Source organism: Cynara cardunculus, unplaced genomic scaffold, assembly GCF_001531365.2.
Source record: "Cynara cardunculus var. scolymus isolate 2C unplaced genomic scaffold, CcrdV1 Un_Scaffold_5182, whole genome shotgun sequence".
NCBI lineage: Eukaryota > Viridiplantae > Streptophyta > Magnoliopsida > Asterales > Asteraceae > Cynara > Cynara cardunculus.
Window position 1 is genome coordinate 11,311 of NW_020202271.1, and position 21,583 is coordinate 32,893.

The 21,583-nt window shown below is 37.9% G+C and overlaps 1 protein-coding gene across 2 annotated transcripts; it reads left to right on the forward strand.

The window, feature by feature from the left end:
* Nucleotides 1–344: 344 nt before the first annotated feature.
* Nucleotides 345–21,145, forward strand: LOC112504308 (protein CHROMATIN REMODELING 19). Of its 2 annotated transcripts, XM_025108243.1 has the most exons (12): nucleotides 345–998; nucleotides 1,175–1,292; nucleotides 3,363–3,403; nucleotides 3,489–3,739; nucleotides 3,824–4,004; nucleotides 13,442–13,627; nucleotides 14,142–14,303; nucleotides 14,413–14,571; nucleotides 18,644–18,718; nucleotides 18,841–18,977; nucleotides 20,053–20,271; nucleotides 20,849–21,145. In XM_025108243.1, exons 1-12 carry the CDS (start codon nucleotides 429–431, stop codon nucleotides 21,009–21,011), a joined length of 2,262 nt encoding a protein of 753 aa, XP_024964011.1. In that variant the 5' UTR covers nucleotides 345–428; the 3' UTR covers nucleotides 21,012–21,145. The 2 variants fall into 2 exon arrangements, with proteins under 2 accessions (XP_024964011.1, XP_024964013.1); XM_025108245.1 differs by lacking the exon at nucleotides 20,849–21,145 and having other exon boundaries at nucleotides 20,060–20,146.
* The last annotated feature ends 438 nt before the right edge of the window (nucleotides 21,146–21,583 follow it).

A 21,583-nucleotide genomic window follows, 5' to 3' on the forward strand; every position in this document is an offset into this window, starting at 1 on the left:
TTTATTCCTAAACAAATCTCTCTCTCAATGTATATATATATATATATATATTAAAATTTCACTAATTATATTTTATTTAACTTTTTAGAATTATTTAAATACTATTTGTTGATAATTCTATTAACAACTAATACATATTTATATAGACAATCTTCAGATTATTAATCAAAGTACTCATGCTACCGTGCGACGCACGCTTTCCATACTAGTTTGTGATAAAGAATACATAGAGAGACAAGACCAAGAAAAGCTGGAAATCATTTATTATTTAGTTTTGAATTTTTGGGTTCGAATATATAAAGTGTTCCGTGAAAAAAGGCGCCTTCGATTCCGAGTCTCTTGTAAACCAAAGAGTCAGAGACAAATCCAACGCCATTTCCGTACTCGATCCTCCCTATCACTACCCTCCATCTTCCTACGCAGCTCCAATGAAGCGAGGGTTCGAGTCAATCGAAATATCAGACGACGAATGGTCAAACCACGATTTTGATTCCTCCCGAATCCTCAATAAACCCTCTTCCAAAACCCCACCACCCCCCATCGAGTCTTTCGCTTTCAGAGGCTGTGGTGATGGCGGACCAGGAGGAAGGCCGTCTACTTCCAAACCCTCTTTTGACTCCTCCTCGGACTCCTCCGACTGTGTTGAAATAATCAAGGATGGAGCTCAACACGCACTTGAGAATTTGGAGGATGACGACTTTGGAGAGGCTCCGTCGAAGACGCTTGCGAGCCGTGGACGGAGGTTTGTGGTTGATGATGAGGACGATGATGAGGTGGAAGAGGCAATTGATTTGGGAGAGGGCGAGGATTATGAAAGTGAAGACTTGGGGTTTGGTGAGGAGGTTGAGCAAGAAGAGAATGATGATGTTGTTGGGAAAGCGTTGCACAAGTGTGCGAACATATCGGTGGAATTACGGAGAGAATTGTATGGGTCCTCGTCGGTTGATGCAGATCGTTATGCTGAAGTTGACGGTTCGTCTGTTAGAATTGTCACTCATGTGAGTTCGTTTTTGTTTATTTGTCACTGCTGAGTTTAATTTCGATCAGGAATGTATCATATTTCACTAACAATTATGGTAGCATGTGAATATGGCCAATGACATGCTGTTTTGTTTCTATTTGAATGTAACTTATGTTTTCATTTGTCGTCTAAACGTTTACTTGAATGTTACAGGATGATATATGTGAAGCGTGTGGGGCGGGGGGGTCAGGTTTTGAGCCTGTTCTTAAACCATATCAGCTTGTTGGTGTGAATTTTCTTATGCTTTTGTATAGGAAGAAAGTTGCAGGAGGTATGTAATTTAACATTTTCATATGCTCTGTATCTCTTTTAGAAAACGAGCACCCACACAGTAAATGAAGTATTGAAAATTTATTTTACTGGGGAAAATTTTAAATTTGTTATGATAGACATATACATGGAGCTTTATTTGACACGGTTGAGCCTCTTTGAGTGGTTTTAATAAGGTACATATACAAATAGCATAACAAGGGGTTAGGTTTGGATTATCGCTAACTAAATGAGGTTATGTAATTATTGCCTGCTTGAGCACAAACGTAAAGACGGCAATATGTATCACAAGCTTTATACTTATCAAGGTTAAGCAAATTCATATTTTTGCAAGATGCTGTGGTTTATCCACCTTTAAGGCATAGTATGTTTGTTTAGCTTTCCCTTCTTTTCTTTAGGAAGAAGGGCAATTGCTTTTGATGGATCTATTTTTTTTGCATGCTAAACCTTTCGAAATATACATGTATTGAGAAGTAATTCTCTTTGGAATCAGGAGCTCTAAAATCAATAGCTGGTATTTCTTCTTAGAACTACCAATTATCTTTGCTGAAAACATTCAACCAAGAATGCCTATAAGCCATTTAGATTAGGGTAAGGACCAAGTTATGCGAGTTCTTGTGTGCTTTGTATTCAACGAATGTTTTAAGATTTGGTTGATGGCAGATTTAGAAACCTTGTTCTTAATCTTTAGCAGGATGATATTGAATCCCAATATAAATTGTCGAAGTAGGTGATGGCTGTATCTTCATCATTTGAATTATGCACATGTTCTAATTGTACTTCAAATTATTTCTTTAGAAGTGGGAAATGCCACTTTTTGAAATTTTTGTTGGACTGGTTGGATGCAATACAAGGCCTGATGTGGCAGATGATTCTAATTTGAGTGAGTTATCTACAAGATTAGGATGAATCAATGTTTGTTCTGGAATGAGGGGCCCAAGTCTTGTTTTTGTTGGCATATTGTGAGGAAACCTCTTTGCATCATCACCACCACCGCTAGTTAATGATGTCGGCATATATGGGATTTGGAGAGACTAAACCAAACCAAAAAAGCCAAGTATATCCCACCCAGAGGTGGACTATGGGTTGATTTGGAGAGTCTATTTCTAATAATAAGGGGAGAGAGAGACTAAACATAAGAAGATAAAGTTTCAAAGGTCAAAAAAGAGATGTATGAAGATACATAAATTCTGGTGAGTGTCAAAGTCTACAGCGCTCTGAAAAAGGTTTGTTGGGTGGAGAAATGAGTGTTGGTGTAAGTGAGGCATATGACAATTACTTTGCGGTAGAAATCTCTACCTGATATTGTGAAAGTATGTGCATCGCCATTGCATGTAATTTAGGCAAATACACCGTGTTTGGAGGACTGCAATGGCAACGTGCTATCGCTATGATCTTTTTGTCTTACTTTTGCACCCTTTGACAATCATGGATAATGACATGATTTACATTTGTTTTCTCCTTTTTATTCCTTTCATTTTTGTCTATTGTAGGTTTTGAAATGTTGTTTTTATTAAGCACAATTGAGAAAAACTTGTGGACAACAATTAATCTTACCAATATCTTACTATAAATGCTAAAAAAGGTAAACTTGGAAAGGTTAATTGTTTAGACATAAGAAATGTTGCATTTCTGTGGACCACCCAAAATAGAAGGTGTTGTATTTTATTGGGGACGAAGGGAGTAATAAAAACACGACTTTTGTTTTTTCGTCTCGTTAATCTTGTATACACATCGTCTCCTAACGTCATCATGTTTTCCCTTAATAAGAACTCTATGTATAATGGGCGCACTTATAAGGATCTATTGGTTCTTGGAATCGTAGGTGCCTTAGAGCTTCTCATAGAAATAAAAAACTATTGCCCACTTCCTACAATCCGGCCTGAACCTTTGTGTAGGCTCTGCAAGATCAACAACAACACGGAGTAGGAATCACAACACTTTACAGCATGACATTGCAATAATGTCATGAAGTCCTTATTTGTAAAACTTTAGTTGTTTTATATTACTTTCAAACCATTTGTTTTTTGAGGCAAGTATACATCACTTTCTATCTTGGTTTTATTCTCAGCAATATTGGCAGATGAGATGGGTCTTGGTAAGACTATTCAGGTATGTTTGTTTGAAGATTCTCTTGTGCTTGGCAGAAATCCAGATGATCTCCTTAACATGTATTGTAATATTCATCTTTATTTAGGCGATAACATACCTTACCTTGCTGAACCACTTGGAAGATGATCCAGGACCTCATTTGATTGTTTGTCCTGCTTCTGTTTTGGAAAACTGGGAAAGAGAGCTTAAAAAATGGTGTCCATCATTTACTGTGCTCCAATACCACGGAGCTGGAAGATCAGCTCATTCTAAACAGTTGAATGCTTTGTCCAAAAGTAGATTGCCACCCCCATTCAATGTCATTCTTGTATGTTACTCACTTTTTGAACGACACAGGTTAGCAACTCATTTCTTTTATGCCTGTTTTTTTATTTTTGTTAGTTGAGACTTCTGTTCTTTTCTTTAAGATTCTCTCTACAGTGCACAACAGAAAGATGACCGTAAGCTCCTGAAGCGTTGGAAATGGAGTTGTGTTCTGATGGATGAAGCTCATGCTTTAAAGGATAGGAACAGCTATAGATGGAAAAACTTGATGTCCGTCGCAAGAAATGCAAACCAGCGGTTAATGCTTACGGGAACACCTTTGCAAAATGATCTACATGTATGCATCTTTTGAACTCTTTACAAGGCGTTGCCATTGAACTTCTGCTAAGTAACCTTTGTGATGCATCTAGGCAATTATATTGAGCAATGACTTGGAAAATAAAGAAATAAGTAAATGATAACAGTTAATGTGATAATATCTCATGTAAAATGCAAAAAATAGTTATATAAAGCAATATGCAGAGCTATGTGGTTGACCAATTGCATTACATGCAAATTGACGACATAAGCGGTCCAATTTTAATGTTAAAAAAACATGGTTGGTATGAAATAGCCTCGTAATTTTATTCTGACAGTTACCAATAAAAGCATATATGATAATTTATATACAAGTTATGGTCTATGCCATTTTTTAAATGAGTATTCATATATAGTTCACATGCCCCAACTTTGCTGGTAAAACAAAGGGTGTGTATGCTTTTGTCCATGATTCTCTTTTACGTGGAACCAAGCATTTTAAGTCTCAAATATGTGCTTGTGGATTTCTCCTCTTTCAAAAAGAATGCTACTATTATAGTCCAGTTCTTAGAAGACCTCACTTGTGCTAATATTAGTTTTAGCAAGTCGGTATCTTTCTACCTTTCTTAGCTCCGGCTTTTCTATCTTCCTATCTTTTGCATTAATTGCACATTTTTCATTATTTTTAAAGTTTCGTAGGTTTACTTAGGGTTCCTTTTTTCTAACATCTTGACCTTGAGCAAGCATATATACTCGCCAACATTGGCTTTTTGCCATTACTTCCCAGAGGTTTTGTTTCGGGTTGTGACTTGGTCTACCATTTACTTATGTGTTTATTTGATATCTTAAACTAACCTTTCCTTGAAGTGAACTGAACAGAAGTTCTTAAGTCATACTTACCTTGATCTTTACTCAACCTTGTATATGATGCACCTTCTTAATAACTTGTTGCCTTGTGCTAGGGTAATGATACATGTAGCAACATCTAATTCAATACTTAATGTCATATATGATCCTCTCCTCTGAATATTGTGCCATCACCTTAATTCTAGATAGTTATCTATTCCCAAAATGTGATGCATTTAATTATTTCGAGTTAAGAGTAGGACTGTTACTTTCAATATGTATCTTAGATTAGCTAGTTAATTCTAATTCTTATAATTGCTGAGCTTAGTGGAGACATATACTTGTAACCTAGGTATATAATACGCATATGATAGACTTTAGAGTATAAAGACATATCCAAGAAGGAAAGGGAAGAGGGCATAATAATAATATAAAATAAAGCTCAAGTTTTGGATAAGTCCTCAAGTTTATATATAATTTTCGTAAAATAATTATGTTTTCTTTATTTGTTTTGCTTTAAGATTCGTTTTACTCTAGGAGTCTGTTACTTATTAGTTTAAATACCTTCACTGTTTACCTTTTTGGAAGATATAGACCGATTATTATAATTCAATTCTTTGCAATTCTTTGTTCTTGGTATTTTTGACTCCTATCAAATTGGTATCAGAGCCTACCATTGTTGTTTAGGATTAGTATTCGTGATTACTGTTCAAAATTACTATTTACACAATCATGACTTGTTCGGAAACATCGAGGATGGACGAGATGGAAGGAAGCTTGGAAACGGTCCAAATAGAGGTAACTCATTGAAGGATGACATGCCGAAAGTGATGAAACAAATGGAAACAATGTTGCTATTGCAAGAAGCAGCTTTGAGAAGAACGGAAACGACTGGGGGAGAGGACGAAAGCGTTAACAACGGACAACCAAAAAGGTCAGACTATTGCAGAGACAAAACTATGTTACCCGTCGATTTCTTGCAATAAGGGGGAGGAAACTAGAGTTACTTGTGTTCATAGGGATAGATCCAAGCGGTTGGATATTATTGAGGGCTGAAAGGTATTTTGCTCTTAATAAACTAACCAATGAAGAAAAACTAGAAGTCTTGATTATTGCTTTTGAGGGTGACGCCTTGCTGTGGTTCTAGTGGGAGAATAAGAGGAGACCCATTAGGCTATGGGAAGAATTGAAGACATTACTGCTTCATAGCAGGGGAGGGATCTCTATCTGAGCAATTCTTGGCCGATAAGCAAGACGACACGGTGGCAAAATACAAAAGAAGGTTTGTTACGTTGCCAGCCTCATTACAAGGGATTCCAAATGAAGTTTTAATTGGAATTCTTAAACGGATCGAATCCACAAATGAGAGCAGAATTCCACACCTTAGCACCGGTGGATTAAAGGTCATGGAACTAGCTCAAAGGATAGAAGAAAGACAAGATTTTAGCAAGAATGAATAACCCACAAGGTAGTTGGGTGAACATGCGTAATGGAGAAGGATCTATGGGAAATAAGAGAGTTGTTGAACTCTCCCAACAAGAGTAGTGGACGTGGAGGGAGATTGATACGACTTCTATGAATTCAAGAAAAGGAAAAGTGAAGAAATCGATTATCTATTAAGCTGTCAACTTTCTAGATGTAATTGTCTCCTGTATAGAGTCTATACAAAGAACAAATTGAATAATTCTCTCTACTCCAGATCTGCATCTATATACTTGGTTTCCCTCCATTTGCGACTACAACAAAACCCACTAACTGTTTTTAGATTCTTTCAGCCACTTATTTTCATGAATTGTCTAAATTGTCCCTCATCCCCTTTCTTTTCCTAGAATACATAAATTGTACTCTCGGCATAACAATACCTCCCCTCTCGACATTCACCTTGTCCTCAAGGTGAAAATGAGGAAATTGAGAACTAATTGCATCAAACTCTTCCCAAGACACGCTTCAAAAGGCGGTAAATCCTTCCATCTGATCAAAACTTCCAATACACCCGTATTATTCCTTCGACATTGTAACACCTCCTCTGGTTCTACCAACTCCATATCTTCATTTAATTGTGACGGACGCAATCCGAAGACAAACAATATCCCACAACCTTTCGTAATTGTGATATATGCAACACCGGATGGACTTTGGCGGTGGATGGTAGTTGTAAATGACAAGCCACTTCCCAATCCATTCATGCACTCTAAAAGGCCCATAAAAACGAGCTGAGAGTTTATGGTTCTTTCTAGCTTGCAAAGTTTTCTGACGGTAAGGTCTGAGCTTGATGAACACCTTGTAGGCCACATCAAAAGCAGCTTCCTTTTGATGTTTATCAGCCTGTTGTTTCATTTTCTGCTGTGCCTGAATTAAGTGCATCCTTGTCTCATCCAACATGCTATCTCTTTCCAACCACAATTTCTCCACCCACTGTACGTTTGCTGTTCCAGTCTCATACTTCAATATAGCAGGTGGGTCATGTCCATATAATGCTTTAAATGGAGAGCAATGTAGAGAACTTTGGAAGCTAGTGTTATACCAATACTCAGACCACCCCAACCAGCAGCTCCACTGTTTCGGTTTATCTGAAGTAAAACATCTTAGATATTGTTCCTAGCAACGATTTACTACCGCTGATTGGCCATCCGATTGCGGATGATGCGCTGTCGAAAAACAAAGTTTGGTTCCTTGCAATGGAGAGCTATGGAATTCCTCCAAAATAAGAGGTAACAGTGAAGAAGTTCAAGACAACACCGATTGATCTTTATACCATAACAACTCTCGTCTGACTACAAACCCTTTGTGCTCCGCTGTTCCAGCCACTAATCTACTTTTAATTGGCCCAAAATGGTATCCTCTTCCACCTCCTTCCGAATGATTTCACCTGCCTCCATTGAGGCCCACCCATAACCGAGCATTATAATTCTCTTCTAGATAACACATCTGCTGCTTTGTTTGTCACTCCTGACTTGTAAACTATATCAAAATCGTACCCTAAGTAATTTGAGTACCCATTTTTGATACCGTGGATCGATTACCCGTTGCTCCAATAAGAACTTCAAGATTTGATTGATTTTTGACCACAAATTTTCTTCTAGCAGATGCGGACGCCATTTAACCACCGAAAACACTATGGCCATCAATTCTTTCTCATAAATTGGCTTTTTGTCTCGCTCGTGTACCCAAGACTTGACTGTGAAAGGCAACAGGTTTGTTTTCTTGCATCAAAACAGCCCCCAAACCCCCTCCCGATGCATCCGCTTCAATAACGAACGGCTTATTGAAATCCGGTAACACCAAAACCTAGGCCGTAGTTAAGGCCATCTTCAACGCTTCAAACGCAGCCGCTGTCTCGTCATTCTATCCAAACTTTTGTTCTTTTAGTAAGTCGGTCAAAGGTCGTGCGATCTGTCCATATCTAGAAATAAAGTTTTGGTAGTACCCAGTTAGTCCCAAAAACCCTCACAATTGCGTGATTGTTTGTGGTTGAGGCTAGCTTAACATTGCGTCCACTTTGGCATGATCCATTGCACCCCATTGCGTGAGATTACATGTCCCAAATACCCGATCTCCTCTCTACCAAAATCACATTTCTTTCGGTTCGCATAGAGCTGTTGAATTTTGCAGCCCTTGGAATACCTCCCTTAAGTGGTCGCCATGCTCTTCCACTGATTTGCAATACACCAAGTTGTCGTTAAAAAAAACTAAGACCAACTTTCTCAAAAACAGCCTGAAAACTTCGTTCATCAAAGACTGAAACGTTGTTGGGGCTTTTGTAAGTCCAAAGGGTATTTTAAGAACTCGTAATGCCCCTCATGAGTTCAAAATGCTGTTTTATGCACATCCTCTGTACATGTTATGCTTTGATGATGACCTGTCTTCAAATTCAATTTTGAGAAATATTTGGCCCATTTAATTTATAATAGTTCATCGATAATTGGAATCAGAAACTTGTTTGGTACCGTCCCTTTTTATAAAGCTCTATAGTCCATACAAAATCGCCTACCATCCTTCTTTTTTACCAAAAGAACCGGGCTTGAGAACGCACTACGGCTGTGTTGGATGATTCCCGCTTTCGACATCTTTACCATTTTCTCGATCTCATCCTTCTGATATTGTGTGCATCGGTAGGGACGAATATTCATCGATTCAACCCCCTCTTTCAGTATAGTCCCATGCTCCCTTCCCGTATTTGGTGGTAACCATTTCGGGCACTGAAAGACATCCTTGAACATCTCCAACACTTCCGTTACTTCTTTAGGACAACCATCTATTTTACTGGCATTCTCTTCCATAAGTTCCAACTCTACCAAAATCCCTTGTCCTTGTCGTATCGTCTTCATCATAATCTTCAACGAAACCAAAAATCTTCCCAAGGACACGTCCCCCTTCAAATGTACTTGTCTTCCTTCCCACTTGAATAGTTGAATGTCATAACTTGGGTTTGCCAATTCACATTCATTGCTCCCAACGATGCTAGCCACTATTCCCAAGATAACATCCGAGTTCCCCAATTGAAGCGGTAAGAAATCCTCATGAATCTTGATTCCTTGCATCGGCATCTTCACCCCTTTACACACCCTGCCCTTTTTCCATATCCCCTGTTTCCATTGAGATGTTGTACCCTTCTGTTGGTTGAACTTTTAGACCCACTTTTTCCACCAACTTTGATGCGATAAAGTTGTGTGATGCTCCACTGTCAATGAGTACCACCACCTTTTGCTTACCAACTATTCCTTCTACTTCATCGTTTTAGCCACCATAAATCTTGCCATCGAGTTCAAAGATACCTCCAACCCGTCATCGCTTGTCAAGTTGGCCAACATCTCCTCACCATCATCGATTTCGGTCTCATTACCCTCCATATCTTATGTTGCTTCATGTATAACTACCACACTCAACTCCTTGCAAAGGTGATCGGGAGCATATTTCTCATCACATCTATAACAAAGTCCTTGTTGCTTTCTTTGCTGCAGTTCCTTGTTCGATAATTTTTGAAATTACCCTTCCATTCATGCCTCTGCTGTCTTGTTCCATCCCCCGATCCACTCTTCTCGTCTCCTACACCATCGTAAGATCGTTGTATGGAAGGTGTACTTCTCGACATCCTACCACGTCGAAGCTTTCTGTTTCACTCTTCGACTAACAAAGCTACTTCAATTGCTTTGAGTCACCGGTCCTAACAATCGTACCTCTACTCTAATTTCGAGCCGTAATTCGTTTATGAATTGGCCTACATAGAATTCTTCCGAAATTCCATTTAATGGGGCTGCTAGCGATACAAACTTCCTCTTATATTTCACCACGGTCTCTTCTTGTTTCGCAGCCAAGAATTGCTCACAAAGAGTTCCGTCAGCGGCGGTTCTGAGTTGTACTAAAATCAAACTTTTAAGCTCCTCACGCTGCATGATTGATCTTTTATTCTCACTGATACCACCTTAGGGCATCTTCCTCAAATGAAATCACCGCTACTTCAAGGTTTCCTCGTTAGAGAGTCGATCTAACATAAAATACCTATCGGCCCTTAGAATCCAACTGTCTGGATCTGAACCATCAAAAATGGGCATCTCCGGTCGTCTTCCCTTGATTGCGAAGAACGACTCTGACTCCCCAATCCTATCATCGTTCCCAAACTGTCGATCTACACTGTCTGGTCCTGCTTTTCTTTCCCCATTATGACCTTGTCGATCCTCTCCTTCATTCCCGTCATTGCCTTTTGCTGTCGATCTCCTTGTCGATTCTTCTTGTAATCACAAGAAAGCATCCAATCTTCTCCTAGAATACGTAAATTGTCTAAATTGCCCCTCATCCCCTTTCTTTTCCTAGAATACGTAAATTGTACTCTTGGCATAACAAAGATCTTTTGGGGAATCCAGAAGGTTGTCTGATCAAGATTTTCAACAACATAGGACTCAAGGTTTATGTTACAGGTGTGATGAGAAGTACTCTCCGGGTCACAGATACAAAAAGGAGCTTAATGTGCTGTTGTTCAAGAGGGGCAAGAGTACAACATCAATGAAGACATGAAAATGGGGGAGATGATAGAATTGGCACAAATAGAAACGGGAAAAGAAGTGGAAGTATTATTGAATTAGGAGAGGTGGAAGGTCAAAAGGCAGTTGTTTTAATTGACAGCAGGGATTCCCACAATTTTATAGCCACGATGTTAGTTGAGAAGCTCGAGTTATCTACAAGAATCATAGAAGAATATGATATCTCAAGTGGAGCGGGAGAAGCCATGAAGGGACGGGGAGTATGCCACGAGTGAAGCTAAGTATGCAAGGAATTGAAGTTGTAAAAGAATTGTTGCCCATTAATCCGGGAAACTCAGATGTAATATTAGGCGTTAAATTGCTGGTCTCACTCGGACCGACATAGGTGAATTGGCAAAACCAGGTTATGAGATTCAAAAAAGGAGGGGAAACACTAACCTTGAATTAAAATCGATGATGAAGACACTAAGGAATGAAGGACAAGGGGTGTTAATTGAATTAGGAAATGTGAAAAGCTAAGAACAAGGGTAGCTAAATGTTACTTGACAACATGGAGAAACTAATAAAGGAATATGAGGCTGCTTTTTGTATGCCGGACGGGTTGCCAACCAAAAAGAGGGAGAGAACATGGGATTGCGCTCAAGCAAGGAGTAGAACCGGAGGGCATGGATACAATTATGTTGGTAGTCAATCGGTTAAGTAAATATGCTCACTTGATATTAGAACACCTATTTTCAGCAGCAATAGTAGCTAAAGTTTTTATATGAGAGATTGTTAAACTGCATGGCATTCCGAATGCATTCTGAACTCGCTGATCACGGATAGGGACAAGGTTTTTCTTGATAGTTTGGAAGGAGATTTCCCGATTATAAGGTAAGAAGTTAAAGTTCGTCTGCGTATCATCTACAATCCGATGGACAAACAGAAGTAGTCAATTGCAGCATTGAGGAGTACTTGAGGTGATGTACATTCGACAAGCCACGATTGTGGAAGAGATGGCTGGCATGGGCTGAATATTGGTACAATACCACATACCACAACTCCATTCGTTGTTCACCATTTAAAGCGTTATATGGAAGAGATGCTCCAACAATTTGCAATTTAAAGAAGGCTCAACTGGTCTGCCATCTGTGGAGCAAATGTTAAAAGACAAAGATGATCCGATTGATTTGCTATGAATGTTCTTAATGCAAGTGCAACAAAAAATGAAACAAGAAGCTGATGGGCATTAGAAGGGAGGTAAGTTTTGATGTTGGAGATATGGTTTTTTTAAAGCTTAGGCCCTATCGACAAAATTCTTTAAGGAGAAGCACCAATCGAAAGCTGTCTGCACGTCTTTGTCAATGGATTACATAACGCCTTTCTCAATGGATTTGTTGAGTAGCTTACATATGTACTTGACTATTTTCTTTTGCTGGGAGGCTTTGAAAGTTTTAGGTCTTTGAAGTCTTTATATGGTTTCAAACGATTTTAGTACTTGGTTTGGATGCTTCATGAGCTCTTTGTGTCTAGCATGTTTCGGAATGGCAAGGTTACTTTGATCTTCCAGACATGATCATACTTGAAAGCTTATTATGGTGGTCCACATTGATCACATTACAGAGGCATGGAATAACTTTGAGGGAATAGCTGATGTGAATAGTTTCTATGAAGTATCTTCAAGAGGTTTTTTTGGATATTAAGTGGGTTGTTGTGGTGCAAGCATGTTGATATACCTATGATCAAGAATTAAATAGTCATTACCTGATGATGGAAAGTCTCTTAAACATTGTAGAGAAACAGGACTCGAGATAAATGCAATCATCTCGTAGTTGCTTGGTAGGCGTTGCTGCATGTTTTGTTTTATTTGGCTTCTTATGTTTCTTCTTCATTCTAGCCATTGGTAGGTTCGTGTTTGTATCTTACAATATTTTAATGCCTCCAGTGAGACACTCAAAATACAGAGAAGTACATACAAAGTAGGAGCCTTCGTGGAGGATGAACTCAGAGTGTAGGAGATTTTTCGTTCGGGTAGGATACCTGGTTACATGAGAACCACATGTGTGTTTATAGGTGGTAACCTTGTCTCATGGAAGAACATGGAATAATTCTTTCTAATGCACGGTTTGAGTATTGGTCATGAAAGGCATGCCATCCAAGAGGTTTAGATGTCTACTACACAAGTTAGGAATTCTTCTTGATATCTTTATGTTTCTGTACTGTAACAATTTAACAATTCACATTGGAAAGAACTATTATTTCATGAGTACAAATATACAGAGCATGATCGTCATTTGATGTGAGGTTGCGTTGTCGGTAATGCTAGAGTGCCTCCATCATCCAATTCATGTTCTGACTAATTACCAGCCGGTCTCCTGATAAAGCATCTCAAGAATGTTCAGGTTAATTTTATATGTAGCTAGTTATACATGAGAAATTTTTGTGCACCAACTTGACAAGTGTTAGATATAGAAGTACTGTAATTTAGCCTGACATGTATGCCTATGGGCCCATCTGATGATGTAATGGATCCAGGGTCTAGTCCTCAGTAACAGCAATGAGGAATAATATTCATCTGAGCACTTCATAACTGATTAAAGTTTAGTCTCTTGATTTTATTTCAAATTGCTGCTTTGTCGATATGTAGGGTTGTTGACATGGGGCTTCATTGCAGGAACTATGGTCATTGTTGGAGTTTATGATGCCCGATTTATTTGAAACCGGAGATGTGGATTTGAAAAAGCTGCTAAATGCAGAAGACACAGGGTTGATTGCTCGAATGAAGTCAATCTTGGGACCGTTTATTCTAAGACGCTTAAAATCAGACGTAATGCAGCAATTAGTTCCTAAGGTTCAAAGGGTATGATATGCTATTTCAATATGCTTAAAGAGGATAGTAGATACTTTTGCTTATTGGAAGATAAATTATATTTGAAAACCCCCAGAAGGAGAAAACTAACTATTCACTATCTAAAAGGATTAAACAATCTACTCTCTATTCACTAGAAAAAAGCATATCAAAAAGTGAAAACAGAAAATTGTTTTCTAGTAACCTGTATGTCTATCAGCAATGTTATAGCCCTTTAAACTCTCGGATCTGCCCATATTGCTCCAGTTTTCCATAACCAGTAGTAGATGAAAAACAAATCCAAACTGAATCAGTATCACCCAGAAACATACAATTAGCTACTAGTCTACTAGTAGAATAGACAAAACAGTCTGCAAAATCTAGTAAGATGATAAGCCATCAAGAATGTCTATGATCTAATAACATCATATTGTTAACTGATTAAAATCTTTCTGTATCGTAACTTGAGTCTTCTTTGGTGCTTTAATATTTTATATGTTTGAAATGCCACAAAACCTTTCTGCAGATAGAATATGTGTGCATGGAAATGGAACAAATAAAAGCTTATCAAGAAGCCATTGAGGAGTATCGTGCAGCTGCACGTGCTCGAATGTCAAAGTCTGGAGAAGTTAAAAGTGCTCATCTTCCTCGACGTCAGATTTCAAACTATTTTGTCCAGTTCAGAAAGGTGTTAATGATGATTTCATGCATGCGCATCTAACTTAGTAATTTACTTATGCTGAGATGAGTTACATCAAAGATATGTTCTTTGATACCTCTATATGTTTTATTACCAGATTGCAAATCATCCATTACTGGTGAGGCGTATTTACACAAATAAGGATGTTGTTCGATTTGCTAAAAAGTTGCATCCTAAAGGTGTATTTGGTGCTGAGTGTACCTTGGACAGAGTAATTGAGGAGATTAAGAGTTACAGTGACTTCTCCATTCACAGGGTAAAGAGTTATTTATTGTTTCCCTTATTTTTTTGATTGGTTCTTCTACCGTGTAAATGAGCTAGCAATTAGACTACATTTTGAAATGATTTTGCATTTACGTTTTGACCTTTAGCTTTTGCTATGAATCATGATCTGAGTACACTTTTTGTGCTCCAACTTTTATCTTGTTAAGACATGTGGTGGAGATGGCAGGCTTTACCTTTTCATAAATTTTTGACAAATTTTTAGCCTACCCCAAATAGTGTAAAATAAAAGGTTTGTTGTTGCCTTGTTGGGATTGTTGCTTCAGTCGTAAATGATATGTGAAGGTAGCTGAAAATGCTTGTAACTTGTGTGAATTCAGCAACAATGGAACTAAGCTATAGGTGACTGTTCTTTATAACAAAACAAAGAGTCAAAGAATTAAAAAGATGTTCTTGGCACCAACATTAACGTTTCTGGAGAAATTGAAACATAAGCTACCAAGACACTTTGGTTTCTTGTTCAGGCAATACTTTTCTCTTAAAGTTTTAAGTCACCAAACTCTTTTGACAATTCTTGTGTAAAAATCATCTAATGCCAAGATTGACAATGATCTCTGACTGTTGTGGGTGCATGCTGCTCTTATTTGTAGTCAGATGATACTTTTTAACTTTAAATTATAGCAACCAGAAATACTATTCAGATGGTTAAGTACACACATTAGCAGTTCCATGGCTGGGATTTTAACAAGTTGATGCTTGTGTCATGTGGAACAGCAAATTTTTCATCCATTTATTTGAAACGATTTTCTAAATGCAGCTTGAGACAGGATCCAACTCTGGTTTGTTCTTAAACTGGTTGTAGTGAAGTCGGTTCCAACGTTAAAGGTCTTTATGACCATAGTGGTAATTATAAATTAGAAAGGAAGAACACCTAGATTTGTGCAACTATAGTGATAAACTACCTATTCGATTCATGTATGTGCGATGTAACAAGAAGAAATAGTTTGGTTGGGGCAGTATGGTTTATATCCTTGTGGGTCTAAATAAATGAAACTAATAATATCCTAACATATTCACGTAGCATATGGGGAGCAGGGGCACCACGATGTTGTTAGTCATTAGTTTATATCGCATGCAATGAGTAGTTGGGGGATTTTTCTGTTTTTTAAAATACTTTTGGCATGAGCCTTGGAGAGCACAAGTCTCTTTGGTATCCTATATGTTAATCTTCGATGTTGGAGTGGAAATTTACATATGCAATTCTGTGATTTGGTTGATCGAGTATTTGGGTACAACAAATTGGTATCAGAACAAGAGCAAGAGCGAACATGTTGGAATGACGAAGAGCAACACCACATGTTTGGACGAATTCCGCTGAAGGAAGACATGGATCCATTGAATGGTGGATTGCAACAAGTTTTGCTGAAAATCGATATCCAATCGCACAAAGCAGCTAAAATTCATTAATCAGTGGCTAATGAAACACACAATGAAGTTGAAGGGTTGTATAAAGGCTGCAAGTCGATGAACCAGGATTATGGCCTTGAAGCAAATTGTTTATTTGTTACTAAGGGCCGGAAAGTGGAACGTTGAATTTTCAGTGGAATATAGACCTTGTCTTCAATCAGCGAAGTGATACCTTGCCTTCAATTGGCTAACACGTGAGGAACAAATTGAAGTCTCAATCATCTCCTTTGAATCTCAGGTGGTATTTATAGGAACATAAATTTTGTCCAATTACAAGATGGGATGAATGAAAATTCCTGTTTTAAAACATTGCCGCTCTGTGATGAAGGGAATCTATGCGAACAGTTTCTTGCCTCAAAACATGTAGGCACAATGAGTGATTATCTGAAACAATTTGTTTCCCTAGCATCCCCACCAGATGGAATTACAAAAGAAGTGTACCTAAGTCAATTTATGAATAGCTTAGACCTCACCATGAGGGTAAAGTTGAGGTTGCTTTTGCCAGCTAGTTTGGGAGAAGCCATGGACATGGCTTCTAAGATTGATGAAAAAATAGAGTGTGGGAACTTAAACAAACCCATGGTCTAGGGCTGAGAAAGTCAACCGTGGTAATAGGGGAGCCAAAATATGCAAGTAATAATCCCACAAACACGCTGGGTTGGAGGGAGAGGTACTCTCCTGAACACAAAGCTTCAACAACAGAGGTTACAAGGGTTATGTTATTTGTGCGTTAACAAATACTCTCTCGGTCACTGGTGCAAAAGGAAAGAGGTCAACGTTTTGTCGTTCAGCACAAAGAAAAGTTGAGGCTGAAAGGATCGAGTTGGAGGGTGAAAATGCTGAGAAAGAGCTAGGGGAGAGGCAATCTGAAGTCGTGCTGCATTTAAATTCGGTAATTGGTTCTACTAACCCCAAAACAATGAAATTGGTTGGGTCGATTCAAGGGCATTAGATTGTGGTATTTATTGATGGCCGTGCAACTTACAATTTCATTTTAACTGTTTTAGTAGAAAAAATTGGTCTACCTCTAGATTTGAGTGTTGTTTGGCCGAAAACCACCAGATTTGTTACGATACAAGGCCACCACTGCTGTTGTGGGTTCTGTGGATAAAGGGCTGTTAGAAAGGGATGCGATTTTGATACAGTAAAGCTCTACTGGTTATGTGCACAACACCGAATGAAACATAGGGCATATTTAGGCAAGAAAAAAAAACCAATTTTGAGGTGGGTGAACAAGTCTTTCTGAAGTTACAGCCGTACAGACAGAAGTCCTTGATGACACGTTACAGTCAGAAGTTGTCCACCAGGTTTTGTCAGCCATTTCGCATAGTTGAATAGATTGGTGCTGTAGCATATGAACTTGGGCTACTTCCAACTTCCACTACTCATCCAGTTTTTCACATTTTGCCTTTTTGTCGTGCCATCGGCAGCTGTGTTTCCTCCTCGAGACTATTCCTCAGCTTACATACGACATGGAGTTATAGGTGTTGCCTAGGATATTTTCGATGTTCTCTATCACGAAGTTGGCAGCAAGAGTGGGGTGAGAGCTCGGCTGCAAGTATCTGCACGGGGTGGGGATCATACTAGACTGCAGGTCTTGGTTAAATGGCGAGGGTTGAACGCTTTTTGTGTCCTCATGGGATGATTGGGAGATGATCCAAAACCAGTTCCTCGATGTGGGTATAAATAACAGCAAGAAATAAATGAAACAGCTTATAATATCCTACCTTGGTCACGTAGCATGTGGGAAGGGGGGGGGGGGACCACATGTTGTTAGTGGTTAGAATTACTATATAATTCTCTTTTCTGAATTACCACTGGTGTGTGCCTTGGACAGCACCAGTCTCTCGAACACTGATCCCATCTTGTGATCTTCGATTTTGAGAGTGGAATATACATTTGCAATTCTGGGATTTGGTTGATCCGAGTATTTAAGTACAACATGTAGATTCCTAAAGAGGAAATTTTTTAAGTGGTAACTATTTTCATATAAGCATTGCTACTTCGTAGATGATCATATCTCTCATCTATTCCGAGTCTTAATATACTCTTGTCCTGTAAATCTACTGTTCTCAGACTCTTCATAAGTTATGTGCTATAAATTATAATGGATATCTTGTGGGTGAACATAGAAGTTTTTGCTCAATTATGCAAAAAAAGCTCTAACCTTGTCACAGCTATTAGGAATTGTATCATAAGAATGTGAACGTTATATAGTATTATATCATTCATGAATGCTACAAAATCTTCTAGAGGTAATATGTCATTTATTTTTGGGTTTTTAAGAGTTGGTATTTTCTCTTAATCATCAAATTATGTTACGAGAAATCTGGCTTTTATCTTTCTGTTTTTTAATGAATGGATATAGAAGATGGTATATATCAATTATAATGAGTACCGCTGATATTGTCATAAAAGCAAGACTGGTATATACTTTTGCCAAACTGTATATATAGGGACTTGAAGAATCCTGTTAATGAATTGTAATGAAGATGCTGACCTCATGTGACAATGAGTATTGCAAAGTTAATGGGTCAGAATTTTTGTCAAACAAACATTAGTTCTAATGGATGCCATTTGGTTGATGGAGTTATTTTCTTATGGTCGCACTAATGTTCGTTTCTTTTATTTTGTTACAGCTTTTACTTTATTATGGTGATGCTACTTCGGAAAATCTTTCAGATGACCATGTTATGATTTCTGCAAAGTGCCGGGTACATTATGCGATATTCATGCAAATTTACTCTCTTGTCTTGAGAATCACACAAATTCACTCAGTCAGGTCTATTAAAACCTACCATACTGTAGTAACTGAGGTGGTGGACCTATTTTGCAGGCGTTGGCTGGACTTCTCCCTGCACTTATGCATGGTGGGCATCGAGTTCTAATTTTTAGTCAATGGACTTCAATGCTCGACATCTTAGAGTGGGCTCTAGATGTAATCGGGGTTACATACAGACGTCTTGATGGCAGGTACATCTGAACTTTGTTGTTTTTGCTATCTTTTGAGCTTGTTTTCAAATGTATGTCTAATACATCCGAAGGGGTCTGTTATTGATCTCCAAGCACTTAAAAAGAAAGTGATGCATGCTAGAAAGCTTCTGTTGCACTTGCTCTTTGCAATTACCGATCTCTTATTTTATGTTCAAGGGGTGAGGGTGGGGTGTTATATATATATATATGTGTGTGTGTGTGTATATATATATATATTTCATCTACTTTAGACTCTCTTGTGGTTTAGAGCCTACCACCATTGGAGCAAGATCATTTCCCACATCTTCGTTGTTTCATTGTATACTCTTCTTTTAAAGATAAATCTATCTATATAATGACTACAGCAAGAGAACACTATTTTTCCTTTTTATGGATTTAAATCTAGTACTTTTTCTTGACATGGAATGTTGTAAAATTTATGCTTTTGAGTAGGAAAAATTGCACCAAAATGGAATGGACTTTGGGTTTATTCTTGTTTTGTGGAACCAACATTCTAAACCTCAATTTTAGGGCCTAGAAGTAAACTTTACAAATAATCAAGGATTTAGATTTCCTCTTTAGCAACAAAACCATATTGCCATGTTAGCAATTAAAACAATGAAATATGCCAAATCTGAATTACTTATCCACATCAAAATTCATCGGTTACTTGTTAAAAACGTCAAGACCCTTAATTATTTGTAAAGTTAACTTTTAGGCCCCCAAAACACAAATAGTTGGTTTCATTTTAATGCAGTTTACCCCTTTGAGTAGTATTCAAACCTGTGTATCCATTGTCAACGTTACAACAGATGGATGATATTGATTTGCTTCCGTAGAAGTTTCTTATTTTGTGATTATTGAAGGATATTTTTTCACCTGTAAGGAATAGTTGCACTTTTCTAAAACTGGTGCTCGATCAAATATTGCAATTCTTATGGGTCATGAAATTTATGCCACTTTTTGTTCTTAATTTTTCTGTTCTGATATTGTCTATATAAACAAGGCTGAATAATTCTTTTCAATTGTGTATATGCATGAATGTTTTGTTCATTTTATGTTATTTTTATGCCAGTACTCAGGTAACAGAAAGGCAAACAATCGTGGACACATTCAATAACGACACTTCTATATTTGCATGCTTGCTGTCGACAAGGGCTGGAGGCCAGGGACTGAACCTGACTGGAGCTGATACCGTCATCATACATGACATGGATTTTAACCCTCAGATTGATCGTCAAGCCGAAGATCGTTGTCATCGCATCGGCCAAACCAAACCAGTTACTATTTATAGGTGCATCTCTCTTTCTTTCTCTAACTCTTTCTTGGCCTTTGTATGGACAGTGACTATTTATAGGTGCATCCTTTCTTTGTCCAAGTCTTTCTTGGCCTTTGTTTGGAAGTATTTATTTTATATTATAAAGCATCTTTTTGCTCTTGAAATCTCTTAATTTTTCAAGAGTACAACTTATAAAACATTAAATATGAATTATTAATGCATACAAAGTCTTTTGTTTTCGAAAATATCTGTCCTTCCGACAAATGTTAAGAACAGAGTTTTTAAAAACTGCTACTACCCTACCCAAATATAAGCTTAATTAACCAAATAAACAACATAATATTTGAGATTTTTTGAACAATCCATTTCCAAAAAACGAAAATAAATTTAAAACAAATTTTTTTTTACATTATGCTGCATCGCACGCACGCATACACATGTACCTTTTCACTATAATAGTGATATACGTCAAACTTTTCAACTTTTTTGTGAGGCATCATGACCTCCATGGAGGTTGGGGTCAAATGACCATGTGGTTTCTTGGCCTTGGTTCTTGTGTCCTAAAAACTCTCATGTCATGATATCATTGAAGGTTGGTAACAAAGGATACAGTTGATGAGAATGTGTACGAGATTGCAAAAAGGAAACTGGTACTTGATGCTGCTGTGCTCGAGAATGGTATCGAAGTGGAAAATGAAGGTGAATCGTCGGATAAGACCATGGGAGAAATACTTTCAACCTTGTTGTTGGGATGAGAGAATCGCGCTATTTCTTCTTATTATTTCCTCGATACAAGTGACGAGAATATGGGTAGGTGATGCATTATTGACGAATACACATCATTTATGCCAGCTTGATGGGTTAAAGTTCAATTGATTTATGTTGCTAATTCGACTCGACTTTCGATCATCTCACATTCAAAAGTGACATTTTCTTGACGGTTGTAAGTAGAGAGATGTACAAAAAAGCCCATGCTCGAAGCCTAGTAAGCTTGCGTGATCAAGCTGGCTTTTTTAAGGTTCGGTTAAAACCTTACGTAAAAACCCTCATTGGGCTTGTTTTTACATGCGAAAGGCTCTACTTTTTATTTTATATTAAAAATGGGTTTCAAAAGCCCAGCCATTCTAGTCGATGACGTGGGTTATATTATTAGACAAGATGGGAACCAATTTTTAGTGTGATGTTTGGTCGATCTGCTATGAGGTTCACTTAAACTATGTTTTTTAGATGGCTGGTAGAAAACGAAGGGGGTTATGTAATCTGGAAAGGGGTTTATATATATATATATATATATATATATATATATATATATATATATATACACACA

Coding starts and splice junctions, on each gene's coding strand:
- LOC112504308 (XM_025108243.1), top strand. CDS start 429: ATGAAGCGAGGGTTCGAGTCAATCGAAATATCAGACGACGAATGGTCA. Junction 4,005..13,441: donor CTTTGCAAAATGATCTACAT/GTATGCATCTTT, acceptor GCTTCATTGCAG/GAACTATGGTCATTGTTGGA. Junction 14,572..18,643: donor GTGACTTCTCCATTCACAGG/GTAAAGAGTTAT, acceptor ATTTTGTTACAG/CTTTTACTTTATTATGGTGA.